The following is a 24,369-nucleotide window of genomic DNA, read 5'->3' as shown; positions in this document are numbered from 1 at the left end:
GCTGAACACAAGGCAGTCCTGAGACAGGTCTCAAAATTCACAGACGGGACCTCCAGAAGATCCACTACTTAGTAAAAGGGATACAACAGAAATTGTCCTCTGCAGGATCATCCCCAGGCCAGTGGAGGGAACTGGGTGGTGAAAGAGGAAAGGAAAGGAGATGCTCCCCCTCACGTATTCAATCTCACTGTAATTTATTGTGCTTCATGAAACTGCAAGTAAATCCAGTCTAACTTTAAAAGTGGCTTTCCTCTTGATGTGGAGTTTGTGGTAGGACTCAATGACAGGAAATGTGGAGACACATTTTTTTGTGGTTTACCAAGGTAATTTTAAAACACGACACTAAGAATCTCCAATTTCAGAATCAGAGCCCTCTTGTGACTTCAGAAGAGAGAGCTTCCCAGTGAATTCTACACAACACACCTGAGTCTCCACCTCAGGTACTTTGATAAACAAAACCTCTGTTGCCAGCATCAGCCCTCCTGATGACTAACAACAGACCCTTAGAAAACACATTTGCTCTTGGGATTCAATCAAGAGGCTAGTGCTGAAGTTCCATCAACTCGTAAAGGAAGTTCTAAGCTTAAGTATTTAGTAGTTAACAGAATAATCTAGAATAGGAGTGAGCAAAATTAGAAAGTTTTTAGACAACAGACTCCTGAGCTCAATCCAAGACCTAACGAATCAACCTCTAGGCTGAGGAAAGAGACCCAGGATAGATGGAAAGGAAAAAATGGAAAAAAACACAAAGTAAGACACCACAGTGTAACTACTTGTTCCCCCACCTGGTAAAATGACCTTCAGGTATTAGGGAGAAAAGTAGGAAGTCCATAAATTTGAGTATGAATAAAAATTTGGGAAATGGGACTTTTAAAAATTACCATGTGGAAAAAAAGGATAATCTGGCTGTTGAAATTCTGGAACAATGGTTCACAAAATTATTATCATTTATTAAAAGTCCCGATTTTCCAACCATGATGTAAAATTGGTAATTAGAGGGAAAAATACGCTAGAATCAAAGGTACCATACACCACACTGATAAAACAACTTATGCATGAGAGACGGCCTGATTTTTACAAGTTTGGAAACAAGGCCAATCCTGGACTTTTCTGAATTTCACCATCACACAAAAAATACAGTTGACTTTGTCAAGCAACATTACAGAGAGATTACTACAAAATTCTAAGTAAGCTCAGGAATATTTCATGCATTTTCAAAAGGAACCACACTTATAGCAATGGTAACTTTCCCGTGTGCATGATGTAACAGGTGAAAGGCCGGTGAAACACAAATATTTCAAATGATGAAATAATAAAAAACCTGTTTCCTAATACTTGTCCACTAATCACAGAAATCTGCAGGAAGGCAAAATAGGCTTCCTTGAATATGTCAAAGATATACTTCTCACCACAAAATTCTCAAATAACTGGTTTCTGCATCTAATTTTTTTACAAGATATTTTACAGAACACAAAAAACATAATAGCAGCACACAGTATCCATGCTATTTCATCACAGTAAGTTAAAATACAAGTTGTACTTGGGTGACATGGCACTTACAATACCAGGGGGCACCGCACTCTGTGAGGAGAGGGTCCCACCGTTTAGGGTGAGCGCAGAGTCCACACACCTCCTCTCCTCTGCTCACGAGTCACTTGTGCTGTTCTGCAGTTCTGCCCTTGAATACTTGTTAACCAGGTTTTTGTATAAACTGCTTCTCAGGCTCTGGGGATGCAAAAGACTTTATATAATGTTGGCTTTTGTTACTAAAGAGAAAGGTCAGTAACAACAATAGACCCTTGTATAAACCAACAAATCATAAGGAAAAGGAAATGTGGTGATACTACCCATGCTACTTACTGAACAACAAGACATGTATGAGTTACCATTTTTATAGTAACATTAAAATAGAAAAACCAGTGGTATGTGGTGTGTCTTAAAAGACATCAGAAGCACTACAAGGCATGTGCATCTCATGCTCCCAATTACATTACCATACACAATTCCTAAATACAAAACACGTTATGTGACACAGGAAAATAAGCCACAATTACATACCACTGAGAAATTTCTCATTTAGATATTCCAGTGACTCAATTTAGTCACATATTTTTAAAAACATACTTCTGCCTAAATATCATTTAGAATTGGGTATTTTTGGTACCCATGTCTATAAAGAATGCATGGCTTTCCATTATAGCATTATTTCTAGGGGCACATATTCCTAATGTTTTTAAATTGTTAGGTTTACCCACAGAATACAATATGGTGGGGTTACTTGCTGAAGATTGTCCCATATTTAGTATTTTCATCGATTTTCATTCCTGAGGGCATCTTTTTGTGTACAATGAGCTTCATTTCTTGATGAAAATATTACCTCACTTGCTGTGTTCATGAAGTTTTCCTTAACTCACTGGACTAGGATTCATTCCCAGTGGGAATGTTTCTGACAGCTAATGAGATCTGATCTCTGGAAGCCTTCCTGATATTCACAGCATTCTTCTTTGCTGTTAGTTCTCTGCTGTGTAAGGTTTGAGTATGGTTTGAAAGGTTTTTAAAATCCACTGCATTTCATAGGGTCATTCTCCTCTATGCATTTTAACATGTAATAATAAACACGTTAATCTGCTGAACCTCACTTAGAGTCCTTACCCTAAACGGGGACTCAGACATGTAACATGATGCGACTATTACCTGGAAGATTTACCATAACTGCATCCTCTGAAGTACAATGCAGTTAAGATCTCTGTCAAAGACTAGTGTTAATGCCATTCCTAGGACTTCTTTACTGTATGAGTTCTCCGATGATTAATGAGCTGTGACTTTTGGGAGAAGGCTTTCCCACATTCACTACATTGATAAGGTTTCTCTCCGGTATGAATTCTCTGATGATTAACAAGCTGTGACTTCTGAGAGAAGGCCTTCCTACATTCACTGCAACCATAGGGCTTCTCTCCTGTGTGGGTTCTCTGATGTGGTATGAGGTGCGACTTCCGAGAGAAGGCTTTGCCACAGTCGCTGCACTCAAAGGGCTTCTCTCCTGTATGTGTCCTTTGATGATTGATGAGACTTGACTTCTCCCTGAAGGCTTTCCTACATTCACTGCACTCATAAGGTTTTTCTCCTGTATGAGTTCTCTGATGTCTAATTAGTTCTGATTTCTCAAAGAAAGCTTTCTGACAAAGACTGCATCCATAAGGTTTCTCTCCCGTGTGAATTCTCTGGTGAGTGTTGAGCTGTGACTTCTGGGAGAAGGCTTTTTCACAATCCCTGCATTCATAAGGTTTTTCTCCTGTGTGTGTTCTCTGATGAGTTGCCAGACTTGACTTCTCGCCAAAGGCTCTCCCACACTCACTGCATTCATAGGGTTTCTCTCCTGTGTGAGTCCTCTGATGTGAAATGAGATGTGACTTCTGACAAAAGGCTTTCCCACACTCACTGCACACATAGGGTTTCTCTCCTGTATGAATTCTCTGATGATTAGTGAGGCTTAATTTTTCACTGAAAGCCTTCCCACATTCACTGCATTCATAGGGTTTTTCACCTGTGTGAGTTCTCTGATGTCTGACAAGCTGGGATTTCCTACTGAAGGCCTTCCCACATTTAGTGCATACAAAGGGTTTCTCTCCGGTGTGTGTCATCTGATGTGATAAGAGGTGTGACTTCTGGGAGAAGGCTTTCCCACACTGGACACACCCATGAGGCTTCTCTCCTGTATGTGTTCTCTGATGGTTAATGAGACTGGACCTCTCTCTGAAGGCTTTCTGACACTCACTGCATTCATAGGGTTTCTCTCCAGTATGAATTGTCTGATGTCTAATGAGCTCTGATTTCTCAAAGAAGGCTTTTCTACAATCGCTACATCCATAGGGTTTTGTTCCTGTGTGGGTCCTGTGATGTGTGATGAGCTGTGATTTCCTGCTGAAGGCTTTCCCACATTCTCTGCATTCAAAAGGTTTCTCTCCTGTGTGAGTCCTCTGATGATTGATGAGATTTGACTTTTCACTAAAGGCTCTCCCACATTCAGTGCATCCATAGGGCTTCTCTCCTGTGTGTGTCCTCCAGTGTGATATGAGGTGTGACTTCCGGGAGAAGGCTTTCCCACACTCACCACATTCATACGGTTTCTCTCCTGTATGTGTCCTCTGATGGGATGTCAGCTGTGACTTCTGGGAGAAGGCTTTCCCACACTGGCTACAACTGTAAGGTTTCTCTCCTGTGTGCGTTCTGTGATGTGTAATGAACTGTGACTTCTGGGGAAAGGTTCTGCCACATTTACCACAGCCATAGGCTATTTCTCTCACGTGTCTGCTCTGATGTTTAATGAGACTTGATTTCTTACTGAAGCGTTTCCTACATTCACTGCATTCATAGAGCTTCTCCCCTAAACGGGTTCTGTGATATATGATAATCTGTGACTTCTTACAGCTAGCTTTATCATACTTATCACATTCATAATATTTTAACCAAGTATCAGTTTCCTCAGTCTTGGTATGGAGAAACAATTTATCAAATACATTTAAGTCAGCTGGTTCTGTTTTTCCATAATCTGCTTTTGGAATAAGTAAATCTATATGATGTTTTAAAATTAATCCACCTATATCACCTTCACTGTTTGATTTCCTTAAAGGAACAAAGTTCATGCTCAGATTGAAATTTTTTCCAAGTGCATCACATTCTTGATCTTGTTTCATATTTTTAAGCTTCTCTTCGTTATCCTTGTGCCAAGTGATGTGACCATTTACTTGCAAGACTTGTTCTAGGAAAAAAAAAACCCTGTGAACCCTTCTATAGTTGTGCTTACTGAATAAAACCTAGAAATGCTATCTGAGGGAATGAATGCCTTTTAAAGCTTAGTTTCCCAGTCTGAATACAATGTCTATCCTCTAGGTACTGAAAAAAATTTAAATCCTGTAAACAAGAACAGAAAGCAGACAGTAGATTGAATAGAGTCAACCACCAACTTGGGGGGAAGGAGGAAACAGCTGAACAGGCCACATGGGCTTGCTCCGTGGGTCCTCAGCCTCACCTACTCCCTCAGCTACACTCAGAGGACAATGCAGCTCGGGCTGACTGTGGGGCCCGCCCCAGGTGCCCACATCTCTCCACCAAGACCTTCCGTGGGCTGCAAGTGCATGTCTGGGCCGTGTGCAGGCATGCTAAACACTCTGGAGCCCTAATGTTCCCTGCAGCAGTGCTCAGTCACTGAGAGACAGGAGGGTTACAGTGATACCAGCTTCCTGGTCCTTCAGAGGGTTCCCAGCAGCACACCCTTTGTGCATTCCTCCCCTGCCCCATCTCACTTCCTCTTCTCCCACTAACACTGTGGGGTCACAGCCCCACTAAGTTCTTGCACTCAGATAAGTATCTCAGGGTCTGTTTTTGAGGGACCTTGAAGTAAGTCAATATCACAGCAGGGAAAGAGGAGGGAGGTCCAGCTGATCAGAGCACTGCTGGATGCTTGGTGGTGCCACATAAGACAACTTGCAAAAGGAGATGAGAACCTGGATCTATCTAGCAATTTGGGAAGTTCAAGATTAGGCCCAGTTTTAAGTGGGAATAGAGAAGTCTTTAAAAAGATGTTTTCCAAAGGGCAAAAAACTTAAATAATAAGAAAACATGTTAGGAAGAGATAATTCCAGGTACTCCATGGTGTCTAAGCCCCAGAAAAAGCACACCGGAACCTAATTTAAAAAGGGAAGATGGGACTTCCCTGGTGGCACAGTGGTTAAGAATCTGTCTGCCAGTGCACGGGACACGGGTTTGAGCCCTGGTCTGGGAAGATCCCACATGCCATGGGATCAACTAAGCAACTAAGTCTGTGCACCAGAACTCCTGAGCCTTCGAGCCACAACTACTGAGCCCACATGTCACAACTACTGAAGCCTGCGCACCTAGAGCCCATGCTCCGTAACAAGAGAAGCCACCACAATGAGAAGCCTGTGCACTGCAACGAAGAGAAGCCCTCGCTCTCCGCAACTAGAGAAAGCCCACGTGCAGCAATGAAGACCCAACGCAGCCAAAAATAAACAAATAAATAAATTTGTTAAAAAATTTAAAAAAAAAATGATCGTGCTACATTCCTTTAAAAAAAAAAAGGGAAGAAATGGACCAATGGTTTGGGAGGAACGAAAATCCATTTTCTGACAATGAGACTGAACAGAGAGCGCTTCATGCCAGAGATGCCCAAAGTGAGGGAAAATGAAGCCCTGATGGACAAGCACAGGTGTCTCTGATCACAGAAGGAGGGAGGACAAAAGAGGCTTAACCACATCAGGGGACAGAACACCTAACGAGAAGTCAAAGTCCCAGATGTGACAGACAGGGAATAACATCATGGCCCAGACCAGCTGGAAATATTTCACTTCAAGCTATGAGCAAAGAAGCCACATGTAAATGTGCTTTACCTGAGTAGCTCACATCAACTGTTCTGAATCGCCATCAAAGGTTGGAGATTTTGAGAAGAGCTCTCTAAGGCACGTTTCAAAGATACCGACCCGTACCCAGCTGAGACTGAACTTCCACCTTCTCCCCTCGGTCTGGTCCTCAAACACTCACCTGAAGAGTCTGAACCTGGAATTTCTCCATCTCCTGTCCACGGCTCTTCTCCGTGCTCCAACTTGAGGATGACACCAGGTTTCATAACTTCATACCCTGTTCAGGGGAAATGACAAAGGCCTTGGCCCCCACTGCTTGACCTCTGGGGCCTCTGAAGAATGAGCAAGGGTTGGCATTAGCTGACCCAGTGAAGCCACCCATCTGAATACCAACAGAGTAAGTAATTCTCAGAGGAAAGGTAATGGTCTTCCCAGTGGCTAATAAGGTCTAAGAATCTTTGACTTCTATAATTCAAGTCCAAAACCATACACCATTCAGAAACTCTGTAGCTGGTTTGCCTGGGTTCAAATCCGGGCTCTTTCATTTACTAGCTGTCAGTCCTTGCGAAAGTTACTTAACCTCCTTTGCCTCAATTTCCTCATTAAAGAAAGAAAACAAGGAAAGTAACACACCTGCCACATAGGATTGCTCTTATGATTAAGTGAGCCAATATATGCACGATATGTGAAATACAGTTAATTACACGCTTCAGGAGTTACAACTACCACTGTTACTATTAACTTCAGAGGCTGCACAATGAAATTAAGACTTCATTATTGGAATGTGAGATCCAAATACTTTCCCTGGAGTCACAGTCCAAGAACTTTGATCTCCTAAATTTAGGTCCAAAATCATTAAAAAATTTGGAGGTCCCAGAGCTCTCAGCAGCTAAAAAAGAAGAAGCAGGTACTAGACACAATAATGAGGTCCTCTGGGCAAGTTTCCTTTTTTTTTTTCCTTTTTTTGGCCACACTCATGGCTTGCAGGATCTTAGTTCCCCAAACAGGGATCAAACTTTTGCCCCCTGCAGTCGAAGCACAGAGTCCTAACTGCTGGACCGCCAGGGAATTCCTAGGCAGCTTCTCTTACCTAGTGACACAAGGCTGCTATAGTTCTCCAACATGACATCCTTGTATAAGTCCTTCTGACAGGGGGCCAGTAGTTGCCATTCCTTCTGGGTGAAGTCCACAGATAAATCTTCAAATGAGAACGACCCCTGTAAGAGCACAATCCCAGTGAATCAGAAGCAGCTTTCACTAGGTGATGTGGGAAAGAAGTACCAGAGCTTGAGCACATCATTCTCACCAAGGCAAGTTACAGAATGTCTCCTGGGTCCCTACTTTTGCACTCTTATTTTGTGAGATAAAATGTCATTATGCATTCTTTCATCCTTCCACTTACATGAGAACTGAAATACACGACTTTAAATCTTCCAAACCACCAACAAAATATTTACTGAACCTCAAATCTGACACCAGAAGAGATGGCAGTGAAAGACAGATAATAAAATAGTATCCTAAGAAACTGCTCAGTTTGTAGACAGCTGCAAACATGTACACCTATAAATAAAAGAAACTGCTTTAAGAGCTGAGACAGAAAGACAGGGAGGGCATGACATGGGTCAGGAGCAGGGAGCATGGCACTCCACTTGTGGTCACATCAGCCTCTATTGAAGAGGTGAAGCTTGAAAGGAGTTTTAGGAAATTAGTAGTGCTTTCTACAGAAGAGGGGATGCAAAAGCATTCTGAGAGACAGCAACTCCAATATGGGGCCCCGCACTGCTGGGGCTGAGGTGATACAAACAGTTCAGTCAGACAAGGTCACAGGGCGTGGGGTAGTAACTGGACTGCAGGCCCCAGTGGAGGCAGGGCAGACGTGGTGACCACACCACCTTCTTGCTGTTGACTGTTAGCCACTAGAGCTTTTACAGGATGGAAGTGATACAACCAAATTTAACTTTTAGAAAGGTATCTGGATTTTAGATCAAGATGGATTTCTGTCCCAAAGTCTCCTAAGACGACAAGAAAGCACAAACACTCTTTTAAAAATCCAGAATACCATCAGAAAATAAGAAACAGCACACCACAGACTTTGAGAGTAGCAAGGGAATCTGAAAGATAGTCCATAGAAAGTATCCATTTTGAGCAACCAAGAGAGAAAAACTTGAGAATGGACAGAGCTCAGGTCACTGCAAGACAAAGCAAATGCATGTCATGGGAGTCCCAGAAAGAGAAAAGAAAGAGCATGGTGGAAAAAAAGTTTCAAGAAATGGGCTAAATGAGGCTAAATCCTCCCCCAAATTTGGCAAAAGATATAAGCCTGCAAATTCAACAAGCTCAGTGAACCCCCCAACTGGATAAAAAAAGAAATCCATGACCAATCACATCACAACCAAAGTGCTACAAGATGAAGACAAAATCACATCACTTATAGGGAACAGTGATTCAAATGACTGCAAATGTCTTATTAAATAGCAAAGAGGCCAGAAGGAAGTGCTGAAAGGAAAGACCTGCTAAGCCACAATTCTGTAGCCAGCTTAAATATTCATCAGGAATAGTATGACAGGGACTTCCCTGGTGGTGCAGGGGTTAAGAATCCACCTGCCAATGCAAGGGATGTGGGTTCAGTCCCTGGTCCAGGAAGATCCCACATGCCGCGTAGCAACTAAGCCCATGCGCCACAACTACTGAGCCTGAGCTCTAGAGCCTGCAAGCCACAACTACTGAGCCCGTGTGCCACAACTACTGAGCCCGTGTGCCTCAACTACTGAAGCCCGAGCACCTAGAGCCCGTGTTCCACAAGAGAAGCCACCGCAATGAGAAGCCTGCGCTCCGCAATGAAGAGAAGCCCCCACTTACCACAACTAGAGAAAGCCTGTGTGCAGCAACGAAGACCCAATGCAGCCAAAAATAAATAAAGTAAAATAAATAAATTTATATTAAGAAAAAGGAATAGTGTGATAATACTTTCTTATGAAGAAAAACTAAGAGAATTCAAGGGTAGCAGACTTGCTCTAAAAGATTTACTAATGGAAAATCTTCAGATGGACATGATAGCAGAAGGCAACTTAAAAAAATCGAGAAGAAAGAACAGAAATGGAAAATATATGGGCAAATAAAATACACTATTCTCCTTTTCAGTTCTTTAAATGTTTCATGGTTGACAGCAAAAATCGTAATGTTTTCTGATGGAGTTTTCAGTGTATACAGGTGTAACTGTGTAACACAGTTACGATATAAAGGAAAGAGGGTGAGGGGCCTAGACAGTGGTGAGGTTTCTACATTCCTATTGAAGTGGCAAAATAAAATTTAAAATTTTGCACTTCAACCAATGTAATTGAAAAATGAAATGACAAGCCACAGACTGAAAAAAATTATTTGTAGATCCTATTTCTGATAAAGAACTTGACCCAAGAGCTTATTTTAAAAACTCAATAATAAAAAATAAGTAACCCAATTAAAAAACAGGCAGAATATTTGAATACATTTTAATACAGAAGATACAGAAATGGCTAATATGCACATGAAATGATGACCAACATCATTACTTATTAAGGAAATGCATATTAAAACCACAATGAGACACGACTTCATGTTCACTAGAATGACTATAATCAAAAAGACACAATAACAAGTGTTCAAAAAGTTGTGGAGAAACTGGAACTTCATACTGGGAGAAATATAAAACGTTCAGACACTGGAACTGTGGCAACTTCTTTAGAAGTTAAATATAATTTTACCATACAACCCAGCAATTACACTCTTAGGTATGTACCCAAGACAAATAGATACATGCTCATACAAAAACTTGTACATGATCCCAGAGGAGAAGAGAGAGAGGACCTGAGAAAATATTTGAAAAGATAACAGCTGAAAATGTCCCTAACCTGGGAAAAGAAACAGTCACCTAAGCCAAGAAGTGCAGAGAGTCCCATAAAGGATAAACCCAAAAAGGGACACACCAAGACACACTGTAATCAAACTGACAAAAAATAAAGATGAAGAGAGAATATTAAAAGCATTAAGGGAAAAGCAAAAAATAACATACAAGGGAACTCCCATAAGACTATGAGCTGATTTTTCAGCAGGCCAGATTTTTCAGCAGGCCATATATGGCATGATATATTTAAAGTGATGAAAGGGAAAAACCTACAAACAAGAATACTCTACCCAGCAACACTCTTGTTCAGATTTGACGGACAAATCAAAAGCTTCACAAACAAAAGCTAAAAGAATTCAGCCCCACCAAACCAGCTTTACAACAAATGTAAAAGGAACATTTTTAGGTGAAAAAGAAGTGATTACAACTAGAAGCAAGAAAATTGTCAAACAAAAAAGCTCACCAGTAAAGGCAAACACACAGTAAAGGGAGGAAATCATCTACACACAAAGCTAGTAGGAAGGTTAAAATACAAAAGTAGTAAAATCATTTATATCCACAACAAGCAGTTAAGGGATACATAAAACAATTAGATGTAAAATATGATATCAACAACAGTAATCATGAGGGGAGGAGAAAACAAATGCAGGGTGGGTTTTTTTTTGCGGTACATGGGCCTCTCACTGTTGTGGCCTATCCCGTTGTGGAGCACAGGCTCCGGACGCGAAGTCTCAGCGGCTATCGCTCACGGGCCCAGCCGCTCCGTGGCATGTGGGATCCTCCCAGACCGGGGCACGAACCCGTGTCCCCTGCATCGGCAGGCAGACTCTCAACCACTGCACCACCAGGGAAGCCCCCAAATGCAGGGGTTTTTAAATGCATTTGAAATTAAAAGATCAGCAACTTAAAACAATCATATATACAGTCTTATATACAAAAACCTCATGGTAACTGCAAACCAAAAAATCTATAATAGATACACACACAAAAAAGAAAAAGGAATCCAAGCATAACACTAAAGACAGTCATCAAATCACAGGAGACGAGAACAAAAGAAGGGGAAAAAAAGACCTACAAAAACAAATCCAAAACAATTAACAAAATGGCAATAAGAGCAAACATATTGATAACTACCTTAAGTGTAAATGGACTAAATGCTCCAATCAAAAGGCACAGAGTGGCTGCATGGATAAAAAAAAAACAAGACCCATATACATACTGTCTACAAGAGACCCACTTCAGATCTAGGGACACACCCAGACTTAAAGTGAGGGGATGAAAAAAGGTATTCCACACAAATGGAAATCAAAAGAAAGCCAGAGTAGTAATACTTATATCAGACAAAATAGACTTTAAAATAAAGACTGTTACAAGAGACAAAAAAGGACACTACATCATGATCAAGGGACCAATCCAAAAAGAAGATATAACAATTGTAAATACATATGCACCTAACGTAGGAACACCTCAATATATAATGCAAATATTAACAGACATAAAAGAAGAAATCGACAGTAGCACAACAATAGTAGGGGACTTTAACAGCCCACTTACATCAATGGACAGATCATCTAGACTAAAAAAATCAATAAGGAAACACTGGCCCTAAAGAACACATTAGACCAAATGGATTTAATTGATATATACAGAGCATTCCGTTCAAAAGCAGCAGAATATACAATCTTTTCAAAAGCACATGGAACATTCTCCAGACTACATGCTAGACCACAAAACAAGCTGGGTAAATTTAAGAAAACTGAAGTCATATCAAGCATCTTTTCCAACCACAATGTTGTTGAGGCTAGAAATCAACTACAAGAAAAAAACGGCAAAAAAACCAAGCACGTAGAGGCTAAACAACATGTCACTAAACAATCAACGGATTACTGAACAATTCAAAGAGGAAATGAAAAAATACGTAAAGACAAATGAAAATAAAAACACGACAACCCAAAACCTGTGGGATGCAGCAAAAGCAGTTCTAAGAGGGAAGTTTATAATGATACAAGCTTACTTCAGGCAACAAGAAAAATCTCAAATAAACAACCCAATCTTACACCTGAAGTAACTAGAGGAAGAAAAACAAAACCCAAAGTTAGTAGAAGGGAAGAAATCATACAGATTAGAGCAGAAATAAAGCAGAGACTAAAAAAAAATAGAAAAGATCAACGAAACTAAAAATTGGTTCTTTGAAAAGATAAAATTACTCATCAGGAAAAAACGGGAGAGCGCCCAAATCAATAAAATGAGAAATGAAAAAGAAGTTACAACCAACACCATAGAAATACAAAGGATCATAGGCATGTAGGTATATACTACATGCCACTATATACCAATAAAATGGACAACATAGAAGAAATGGACAAATTCTTAGAAAGGTACAATCTCTCAAGACTGAACGAGGAAGAAATAGAAAATATGAACCAACTACCAGTAATGAAATTGAATCAGTAATTTAAAAACTCTCAATAAATAGAAGTCCAGGACCAGACGGCTTCACAGGTGAATTCTATCAAACATTAGAGAAGAGTTAATACCCATTCTTCTGAAACTATTCCAAAAAACTTCAGAGGAAGGAACACTTCCAAACTCATTCTATGAGACCATGATCACCCAGATACCCAAACCAGACAAAGATGTCACCAGAAAAAGAGAATTACAGGCCGATATCACTGATGAACATAGACACAAAAATCCTCAACAAAATACTAGCAAACCAAATCCAACAAAACAGTAAAAGGATCATACAACATGATCAAGGGGGATTTATCCCAGGGATACAAGAATTTTTCAATATCCACAAATCAATGTGATGCACCACGTTGACAAATGGAAGAATAAAAACGACATGATCATCTCAACAGACATAGAAAAAACGTTTGATAAAGTTCAACATTCACTTTGATAAAAACTCTCCAAAAAGTGGGCATAGGGGGAACATACCTCAACATAATAAAGGCCATATATGACAAAATCACAGCTAACATCATACTCCATGGTGAAAAGATGAAAGTATCCCCTCTAAGATCAGGAAAAAGACAAGGATGCCCACTCTCACCACTTTTAGTCAACATAGTTTTGGAAGTCTTCGCCACGGCAATCAGAGAAGGAAAAGAAATAAAAGAAATCCAAACTGGAAAAGAAGTAAATCTGTCACTGTTTGTAGAAGACATGATACTATACATAGAAAGTCCTAAAGATGCCTCCAGAAAACTACTAGAACTCATCAGTGAATGCAGTAAAGTTGCAGGATACAAAATTAGTACAAAGAAATCTCTTGCATTTCTATATGCTAACAACAAAATATCAGAAAGAGAAATTAAGGAAACAATCCCATTTACCATCGCATCACAAATAATAAAATACCTAGAAATAAACCTACCTAAGGAGGTCAAAGACCTGTAATCTGAAAACTATAAGATGCTGATGAAAGAAACTGAAGGTGACATTAACAGATGGAAATATATACCGTGTTCTTGCATTGGAGAAGTCAATATTGTTAAAATGACCATACTACTCAAGACAATCTACAGCTTCAATGCAACCCCTATCAAATTAACAGTGGCATTTTTCACAGAACTAAAACAAATTAGTATTAAAATTTGTATGGAAACACAAAAGACCCCAAATAGCCAGTAAAGAATCTTTAACAGAGCTGGACAAATCATGCTCCCTGACTTCAGACTATACTACAAAGCCACAGTAATCAAAAAAGTATGGTACTGGCACAGAAACAGACATATAGATCAATGGAACAAGATAGAAAGTCCAGAAATATACCCACACACTTATGGTCAATTAATCTACAACAAAGGAGGCAAGAATATACAATGGAGAAAAGACAGTCTCTTCAATAAGTGGTGCTAAGAAAACTGGACAATTACATGTAAAGGAATGAAATTAGGTTCTCTAACCATATACAAAAATAAACTCAAAATCTATTAAAGACCTAAATGTGAGACCAGATACTATAACATTCCTACAGGAAAACACAGGCAGAACACTCTTTTTTTTTTTCAGAACACTCTTTGACATAAATCGCAGCAATATTTTTTTGGATCTGCCTCCTAAAGTAATGCAAATAAAAGCAAAAATAAACAAATTGGAACTCAGGCTGGAGGCTGAGTTCAGTCACATGGCTGTGATTTTATCAATCACACCTACACAATGAATACCCAGTAAAAACTCCGGATACTGCTGCCTCATGTTAGCTTCTTAGGTGGTAAACAGACATGGGCCAAGAGGGCGATGTGCCCTGATTCCACGGGGAGAGGGCGCAGAAGCTCCATGTTTGGGACCCTGCCAGACCTCACCCTGTGTGTCTCTTCATTTGGCTGATCCCCTTTATAATAAAACTGCAGGGGCTTCCCTGGTGGTGCAGTGGTTGAGAGTCCGCCTGCCGATGCAGGGGACACGGGCTCGTGCCCCGGTCCGGGAAGATCCCACATGCCGCGGAGGGGCTGGGCCCGTGAGCCATGGCCACTGAGACTGCGCGTCCAGAGCCTGTGCTCTGCAACGGGAGAGGCCACAACAGTGAGAGGCCCGTGTACAGCAAAAAAAAAAAAAATGCAGTTTTAAGTATAGCACTTTCCTAAGTTCTGTGAACAATTCCAGTGAACCTGAGGGGGTCACAGGAACCCCCCAAATTTGCAGCCTATTGGTCAGAAGTGCAGGTGACCTGGGGACCCCAAAACTTACAGCTGGCAACTGAAGTGAAAGCACTCTTGTTGGGGATGGTGCCCTCACCCTGCAGAGTCTGCACTAACTCCAGGTGACTGGTGTCAGAGGTGAGCGGCTGTGATGTGCTATGTAGTGGACAGTGCAGGCCTAGGGCGAGGCAAGGGTGTTCCCAATGCCACCTCTAGTCCACAAGGTACTGCAGGTACAGTACTGGCCAGGAGGTCAGTACAATATAATGCAAGGAAAGAGTATAAATATTGAAAGGAAGATGTAAAACTGTCATAGATGGTATGACTGCATAAAGAAAATCCAAAAGACCTTACAACAATTAGAATTAGTTAATTGTGGATATTCTTCTTTCATAAACATCAAAACTAATCAACTGGTCTCACAGAGATAAGCTACAATGTAGAATCTTCAACTATATCAATGAACTTCTCACACTGTTACATTAAAATATATTGTTTTATCTTCCTCCTTAAATGGATCATTTACCCACTAATGATTTTATAATTCATGCATTGGTCATGTGGAAAACGCTGGTTCCCTGAGTTTACATCTTCTCATAAAAAAATGGCTTTACCAGTTAATTCTGAAAACATTTAATGCAGAAATAATTCCAATTTTACTAAACTCTTATAGAATATGGAAGCAACTTTTGATAAACCTTTTGATACTAACATGACCTTGATAACAAAATCCAATAAGGGTATTGCAAGAAGGGAAAAGCAAAGGCCTACTTACACATGAACACTGATGTGAAAATCCTAAACAATGTTACCAAACTGCTATATTAAGCAAAACATAAAGAAGAAAATATATCAAGACCAAGCTGGAGTTTATCCCAAAAATTCAAGGTTGATTTAACATTTTTTTTTAAAGTCACGGATATTTACTACTTTAACAGATTAAGAAAAAACATAATATCACCTCGATAGATGCAGAGAAAGCATATCTGTAAATGGAAGAATGTATATAACAAGACCTACAGATAACAGAAAAATCCAACAGTTAGATTAAAAAGCACGTTTACAGTTTTCAAAAAGAAGGACTAGATTTCATAAGAATATAAAAGTTTGAAAAAGAACAAACAGATGAAACAAAGAACAAATGAACACACCAAAAATTGAAAAATAATCAACAATTATTTGTTATAGAAAGTCTCATCAAACTAGGAAGTCAGTGGAATTTCTTTTTACTAAAAGAAAGTATTGCTGATATTTTTATAAACATGGAAAATCTAACCAAATCTAAAGAAAAATTATTAGAATTAGTAAATGGGCTTACAAAGTTCCTGAATACCAAGTCAATATGCAAAAATCTAGTATATTTCCATGTTTTGGCAACAAACACTTTTAAAACTAATGACTACATTTTAAGATACTAATTGCAATTCTGGGGCAGAAAATGTACAAACTGACCCTTGATATATCTTGTCATGCTAGAAAGCTGCATTCTAGTTAACAAAGAAATGTTACAAGGAGGGTGTTACCATTTTGCAGCCCCTAATGAAATAATCCATCTGGGCAACGATCATTTAAAGCCATCAACAAGGGACTTCCCTGGTGGTCCAGTGGTAAAGAACTGCCTTCCAATGCAGTGGACGCGGGTTCGATCCCTGGTCGAGGAACCAAGATCCCACGTGCCACGGAGCAACTAAGCCCGTGCGCCACAACTACTGAGCTCATGCGCCTCAATGAGAGAGCCCTCATGTTGCAGACTACAGAGCCCACGCACCCTGGAGCCTTCCCAGCACAACCAGACAGAAACCCGATCAGACCGAGCGCCCTAACAAAAAGATCCCACATGCCTCAACAAAGAGCCCGTGTGCCACAACTAAGACCCAACACAACCAAAAAAAATAAGGAGAATAAAGCCATCAGCAAGACAAAGAGAGACAAGTGGGCTTTATGCACCTCCTGAAAGAAGTACCACCACAACCTCTGAAGCACTCTTGCCAAAAAGTCACACTTAAATCTGATCAAGCCTCAAAGTGGAACTTCCTGTGGTGATGGAAATTTTCTTTACCTGTGCCACCTAATTCGTGGCTGTCCAGTCTGTGGCTGCGGAGCACTTGAAACGTGGCAACTGTGACAAAGGGATTTAATTGAATTAACTTAAGTTCAAACAGTCATATGTGGCCGGTGGCTTCGGGACTGGAAAGCGCAGCTCTGACTCTACCAGTTCACAGGAAACACAGATGGCAGAACACACCAACAACACTGGGGGGTTTAATCAGTCAAACGAGGACATTATCCACCACGCCACTTAGTCAAAGCCTTCAGACCGTGGGAAACTACAGATAAACGGCCTGGCTTCCTCAACAGATAGTTTGGACAGAAAAAAATAGGCAGAGCCAAGATTCAGAGGCAGATCAATCAACTGCACTGTATGAACTTTACTTAGATTCTGATTCAAACAGAGGACAATTTATGAGACAACTGGATATTTGATAATGGCTGGATTTGGTGATATTGAGAAGCTACCTTAATTGGAGAGAAGGCTGCAATTGCTAAGTGACAGAAGCAAAACACAAACGAGTATACACAACAGCAGACAAAATCAAATGGCAGTGTTTAAGGATAAACACTTAGGAGTAAAATTATACAGAAAAGCAAGGAAATCGTTACAAAGGATGGAGTCCTGGCTCCGTCTGTCAGGAGGGAGAAGTTGTGATTGGGAAGGGGGCACAGGAAGGGCCTCATTTAGGCTGGGAATGCTCTATTTCTTGAAGTGAAATGGTGACTTCATCGGTATTCATTTGATAATACATTAAGCTGTACTTTTATATTTTATGAACTTTTCTCCATGTGAATTCTGCTTCACAACTAAAGAAGTAAATAATTTAAATAATTACAGGGACTAAATTCTGCTTTGGCATTTTCCCTGTGGGTCACACTCTGTGGAAAACTATGAAAAATGGCTATAATACCATGTATTTATTACAATCTTTCTCCTAAGGACATTACCCACTATATCATTTATTCAAAGGCTTCACCAAGGAATGACCAAGAAACATTTACTTTCTATGAAAAATCAGTTTGCTTTTTCCTTTGGATAATGCAATTCATATAAACGTACTCATTACACCTGTCAAAAATTTGAGAACCAAGTTTACAGCTCAAATTCAATAATTATGTAGGACAGTAAGGCTTATAAAAATTGAAACTTTAAGAATTTCTCGGGCTTTCCTGGTGGCACAGTGGTTGAGAGTCTGCCTGCCGATGCAGGGGACACGGGTTCGTGCCCCGGTCCGGGAAGATCCCATATGCTGTGGAGCGGCTGGGCCCGTGAGCCATGGCCGCTGAGCCTGCGCATCCGGAGCCTGTGCTCCGCAACAGGAGAGGCCACAACAGTGAGAGGCCCGCGTACCGCAAAAAAAAAAAAAAAAAGAATTTCTCGAGGCCCTATAGTTAACATATCGCTGCTTCAATTTTGTCCCAACTTGGATCTTCCATTCTGAGGGTATTTTCCCCTGATTTCTCAACCATTTATTCTTTCCTTTTTCACTAGTAGTCTTACACACCTCTTCTAATTCCCTGGAAAAATAATGAGGAATAAACATGAACTCACCTGTAACATGGTCATTTCTGCTGCAAGATGAGTAGCAAGTCTGAGATTTGTTCTGTCCTGCAGCCTCTGCTTCTGCCCCGAAGCTCTGGTGTGAGGTCTTTTACACTAGGAATGACTTTCTGCTTCTGGGAACGCGTTTCTTATCTCACACGAGCAGGCTTATTTGTGTGGAACCAGGATCTGTGGACTTGGGGACAAAAGAACTTCAACTGGTATATTCACGCTGCACCAAAAATCCTTTCCTCTCTTGCTAGGAACTAGGAATTCATGATCATCTAAGGCCAGAGTGTGTTTCCTATATAACTGAAACAGGACTACCAGGGACAGAAACAGAATGTAACGTAAAAGAACAGCAGAAGTCTCTGCACACAAATAAAGAAGGACCAGCAGTAAGTAATTCTGAGATCCAGTCAGTGTGCACTGAGGACAGTGCGGAACAGGTGCTGTGAAGGACATGACAGCTCTGTGTTAGGCAGATGGAATTTTGGAAAGCTTATGTGATTTGTATTATAACAGATCTGAGTTTCAATCAACCCTTTCCCTTTGCTGGCTTTGTGACTTTGGGGAAAAACGAATAGGAAACTAAGGCTCATTTTTCTGAGCCTTAGCTTCCTATTAAAATTTTCTATAACTTTCCTAATTTATGTCTGCCAATCCTATCATTTTCTGAAGGAAGTGTGTTAAACTCTCCTAATATGATTACAGATTGGTCAGTTTTTCCGTGCAATTCTGTTGATTGTATGATAAAGCTATGTTGTTTGATGCACAGAGGTTACATACTTCTGGAGGATTATTCTTTAATCATTATGTAATGCCACAGGGATTCTGAGGAATAAATAAGATATTAAAAGCAAAGTGACTAGTTCCTTGTAATAATAATAGCTAACATCTGAGTGCTTTCTATATATAAGACAAAATACTAAGCACTTTACAATTTAACCCTCACAGACAACCCAAAAGGCATTTAACAAAATCTCCATCTTATAGAAAGAAAACTGAGACTTAGAATGTGCCCATAATTGCACAATTATTAAATATCAGAAATGGAATGTTATTTCTCTTTCTTGCTACCTCTTTTTCAAGGTATTTAGTACCAAAATCATAATGTCATTTGTGTGTATTCATGTACACATATGTATACACACACACACACACACCCCATATATCCTGGAATTAGCTCTTATTTCCATGCAGACATTCGGTCCCCTTAGTTCCACAGAAATACAAATGAAGAACAGCCTGCTCATCCCTACGACTAAAAAGCAGCACTTAAAACACCAAGCTCTTCCCTTTCATGTCTTCCTGTGATTCAACCTTCGGTGCCAACTCAGAAACATATATTGAAGTTCCTCCCGGTTACATAAGAAATGATTCCTTTATATATCTTAAATTGTGAAAATATACTCATCTTAGAACTGGAGCTGGTGCACATCAGCACTAAACAAATATAAGCCATAATTATTATTACAAAAGTAAAACATGATGGCAAAACTTAGAAATGTATGTAAGCTAAATAAGAAACAACTATAACCTATGACCACACATAACCACTCTTAAGAGGTATATGGTCACATTTAAAAACTGTTTTTGTTTTCTTCCCGCTATGCAAAGCATCTTTCTAGATCAACAGACATAGTTCTGTTAATATCAACAACTTTCTTATTTAAACAAATAAAAAGGTAGAAAGTCAAATCTACGCATAACAGAAAAAAATACATAAAACATGCAGAAATATACTTGACAAGAAATATGTAAGGTTCATAGGAAACAAACTAAGAACACCAATGAGGACTGTAAGAAGAGACTTCGTACACGCACAATTTGGTCCTGTCCTGGGACAGAAAGATTTCATACAGTAAAAAGAAGTCAGCCCCGAATGATTTATATCTTTAGTCAACTCCAATCACAATTTCAAAAAGCTTTTCTTTAACAAGCAATTCTAAAGTTCACCTGGAAAAAAAAAGGTTCAGGAGCAGCTTTGGACACTTTTGGAAATACAAAATAATGAGTGTAAACAGGCCCATGTAATATTAACGTATACTATAAAATTATATTATCAAAAAAGTATTTCACACTGCCTCCAGAAAAGATATATAGATAAATAAAGCATAATGGTCCAAATATGTCAGGATTTACATGCAATAAATGTGGCATTTCACGCGCAAAGTAAAACTGGATTACTTAATGAACAGAAGTGATTAACACATGAGAGAAAATAAAGCTAGTTATCTATCTCATACATTACAACAAACTACAGTTGACCCTTAACAACTTGGGGGTTAGGGGCACCGACCCACCAGCTCATTCGAAAATCCTCATATAATTAATTTTATAGCTGGCCCTCTGTATCAGAGGTTCCATATCTGCAGATTCAACCAACCTCTGATCGTATAGTACTGTAGTATTTATTGAAAAAAATCTGCATATAAGTGGACCCATGCAGTTCAAACCCGTATTGTTCAAGGGTCAACTGTACTTCCAGATGGATCAGAATTTAAAATAATGGAAACCATGATAGTACCTAAAGAAAACACAAGTGAATATTTGTATAATTTTGGGGGAAATGTCTCCCCAACACATGATACAAAGGCAAAAGCCATACAATTTTATTTAAAAAGTCAATAAATTTAACCATTAAAAAACATAATAAACTCTGAGTGGTTCAAGAAAAATCAATCATAACATAAACACACACACACACACAAACACACACACACACCCCAGACAAGGAAAATATACCTACAGTGAATATGTCATTTCTTTTGCATTATGCTTTCACGTCATCTCACGTAATAAAAACTCCGGCATTCTGACAAATAAAACTACATTTACATTCAAACTATTTCCTTAAGCAGACAGCCAAATTCAAAGTGTGATTTTTAAATTTCCTTTATAGCTTTGTCAAAAACTATTTGGTAAAGTTTAGCTGGATTTCAGCAAAAACTTATCAAGAGTAGAGACACTTATGTCAAAATGAGGCAGATTTTGCGGAGAACAGAGTTGAGGAGAATGTGAGGTGGCCGGAGTGTGACACGCCATCAGTGTGGTAGTTTTAAAATATTTCTGATATGTTACTTGCTCAGCACAGTACAGATTGGACCTTATTTTCCTTTAATTTAAACAAATGTTTTTGCAAGTTGGCCCTGGAGGGAGAAGTTCTCCCTGAATGCTCTTACACTTGACTCTTATGTGTCCCTTCAGCAAATGGAAGCCTATGCCCGCCCTTCGTTGTACAGTTTGGCCCCTTTTAACTTCACGGGTGTGACTTTACCTCGGCAGTTTCCTGCCACGCACTCACATTTACCTGCAGGAGGAAGGGGCACCTTCATCATCATCCTGTAGCTCCCACTCAGCATCAAATTCTGTGGAATTGCAAAGGAAAGGGAAAGAATAATGAAAAAAATAACGTTAACTTACACCTACTATGTGCCAGATGTTCTACACACCGTACTGTCTTTTTTGATGCATTCAGTTCTCATCACAGAAGAAGCAATAAGGCACAGAAGTTCAATAACATGCCAAAAACAGATGACATACACAGGAAGTGGTCCCATGCAGCCCACTCCAGAGCCTGTGATCACAGGCCCTCAACAACTGTATTGGGAGGGGTGGGCAAAGGCCTTGGGAGTCCCTGTTTATAGTCCCAGTACATGCATGACACAGTCCCCTGTATGACGGCACCAGGGCAGACTAAGGAGAATAACAAGAGAAATATAAGTTCTCAGGGGCAAGGTGAAAAAAACTCCCCTGGTAAGTTTAAACTCCCCACTTGGGACAAAATATTTCAACTTAACATATCTGTGATATACTCTAAGGGCTTTAAGCAGGATTTGCAGTATATTCCCAATTTTGGTTTTTTTTTTTAAAGGGAACACGTAAGGTGTATTCAAAACATACACACGTTTCTTGACTAAAATAAATGCACAAAATGTTAGCAGTGACTGTTTCCTGTTGATGGGATCATGAATGACTTTCATTTGAATCTGTTTATCAAGATACTCTAAATTAACTACAGTGAATATATTTTAAAGTCCTTAACCCAAGAAAACAGGCAAACAGAGCAGTTTCAGTCCAGCACCACGTGGTTGAAACAAAGTAAACAGTAAATAATAAATAAAATAAACTAATGTACGTTTTGATGACAGCAAAATCCACCGGACTAGGGCAGAAAAGGTCACTTCTTTCCATTCCCTCATTTTCAGATGAAAAGCCTGAGACCCAGAAATCGTGAGTGGGCTGTTGTTCCAAGGGGCAGACGTGGGTCCAGGTCAGAGACAAGGCCTTGAGCCAACGCGGTGCCCACCCCGCCAGCTACTGTCGAAGTTGTTTGGGGGTTCTTGTTAGTGGAGGAGCCTCGGAAAAACCCTCCTGATAAAGGCAGAGGCGAGCTGGATCGAGCCAGGGTGCAGGGGCGACACAGGCCCTGCAACCGGGTCACGCCGCGGACACTCTCCGGACGCTCCCCGACCCGCCGTGGGTCCCGATGCTCCGACCGCGCCCGCCCAGGGCTCGCGGCCGGGGACGCGCAGGGACGCGCGTGGGGAGGCACCGCCTTTCCAAGCCGGCCTGGCAGGAGAGGCCCCGGCGCGACGAGCACCAGCCGCGGCGGACGAAGGGCCTCCCCCCGACCCCGGGGGCCACCGGTGCCCACCGCAACCCAGCCGCGGAGACCCCGGCCCAAGCGCTGACGCCCACTGGCGACCCTGGCACGACCCCCAGCCCCTCCCCCGCGGGCTCCCTCAGCCCCAGCCGCCCGCCCCACAGGAATCCAGCCCCGGAACCTGCAAAAAAGGCCTCGGAACCACGGACGCGCGGGACCGGGACCCACGTGACCGCCCCGCCCCCAGCTTTTGCGCGACCCGGGCGGACCCGCGGGATCCCAACGGCTCGGAGCTGGACTGGGGGACCGCGCGCGCGCACGAGCACGCGGACACGCGCCCACTGGCCTCTCACGTGGCGGTGGACAAAGAGAAGGGCCAAACCTGCTGCGTGCGCTGCGCGTGCGCGACGGAGAAGAGCCTCCGAACTACACTTCCCAGGAGGCTCCGCGGCACGCGGCGTGCGGCGTCGTAGGAGCGCTGGTCGCCTAGAGACCCGGGCGGCCGCCGCCAGAGCGAGCTGTGGGAACGTGCGTTCGGGGGAAACGTAAAGAATTAGGATTTCTAAAAGACCGGGAATCCAAATCAGGTAGATTGATAAGAGATAGGTAGGTATGTAGACAGATGTGATAGAGAATTGGCTTAAGAATTCAATTGAAGAAAACAAAAAAAAGCAGATAGTAAAGCAGAAAAAAAGGGACGTTAATTTATAATTCAAGGGCTGTGGGGGGCGTTATTATAAGTCACTCTAATTTTTTTAAAAAGAGAGTGAAGGGTAGGATGAAAAAAGAGGAACAATCACAAATACATAGGAGATTGAATGAGAATCCGCTTTGTGTTAATAAATTCGAAATTCTCTGTGACACAAATGATTCTTAAAGTGTAGATGTGTCAAATTCGACCCAAGAAACAAAAACCCAAACGTGAATGGAAATGAAGACAATGTCAGAGATTCTCCGCCGAAAATCATCGTTCGCTGAGTTTCCAGTGAATTCTTTCAAACATCCAGTGATCAGAGAACTCGTATTTAAATACTTACAGAAGAATTAGAAGGGAAATTTTCTATTTATGTAATAGCATAAAGGCACCAAAATGGACAGATGTATAATTTGAAAAGGAAGCGCAGAAAAAACTTGATTATTGCTGGTCATGCAAAAATACTGAGAAATTATCAACAGATAATTTTTGTCGACTATTTGGCAATATTTTGTAGAAATAGAAATATTTTTGTAGAATAGAAACCAAGTGGATTCTATTCTAG

At 40.8% G+C, this 24,369-nt stretch overlaps 1 protein-coding gene across 4 annotated transcripts; it reads right to left on the bottom strand.

The window, feature by feature from the left end:
- Positions 1–1,711: 1,711 nt before the first annotated feature.
- ZNF84 (zinc finger protein 84) lies at positions 1,712–23,417 on the bottom strand. Of its 4 annotated transcripts, none has more exons than XR_003794001.1 (7): positions 22,643–23,016; positions 21,815–21,872; positions 18,511–18,697; positions 7,468–7,594; positions 6,559–6,654; positions 2,695–4,759; positions 1,712–1,725 (listed from the first exon to the last, which is right to left on the bottom strand). XR_003794001.1 is itself a non-coding variant. In XM_029225761.1 (7 exons), exons 4-7 carry the CDS (start codon positions 18,523–18,525, stop codon positions 2,775–2,777), a joined length of 2,223 nt encoding a protein of 740 aa, XP_029081594.1. In that variant the 5' UTR covers positions 18,526–18,697; positions 21,815–21,872; positions 22,643–22,878; positions 23,292–23,316; the 3' UTR covers positions 1,877–2,774. The 4 variants fall into 4 exon arrangements, 3 of the variants coding, with proteins under 3 accessions (XP_029081594.1, XP_029081602.1, XP_029081586.1); XM_029225761.1 differs by lacking the exon at positions 1,712–1,725 and adding an exon at positions 23,292–23,316 and having other exon boundaries at positions 1,877–4,759; positions 22,643–22,878; XM_029225769.1 differs by lacking the exons at positions 1,712–1,725; positions 22,643–23,016 and adding an exon at positions 23,292–23,417 and having other exon boundaries at positions 1,877–4,759.
- Positions 23,418–24,369: the final 952 nt, after the last annotated feature.

Source organism: Monodon monoceros, unplaced genomic scaffold (assembly GCF_005190385.1).
Source record: "Monodon monoceros isolate NGI ecotype Baffin Bay Population unplaced genomic scaffold, NGI_Narwhal_1 Super_Scaffold_1, whole genome shotgun sequence".
Classification (NCBI taxonomy): Eukaryota; Metazoa; Chordata; class Mammalia; order Artiodactyla; family Monodontidae; genus Monodon; species Monodon monoceros.
Note: the sequence above shows the minus strand (reverse complement) of the source record. Positions and strands in the feature narration are given on the sequence as shown.

Coding starts and splice junctions, on each gene's coding strand:
- ZNF84 (XM_029225769.1), bottom strand. Junction 6,655..7,467: donor TAGCAGCCTTGTGTCACTAG/GTAAGAGAAGCT, acceptor TCCCCTGAACAG/GGTATGAAGTTATGAAACCT. Junction 4,760..6,558: donor TCCAGGTTCAGACTCTTCAG/GTGAGTGTTTGA, acceptor TTTTTTTCCTAG/AACAAGTCTTGCAAGTAAAT.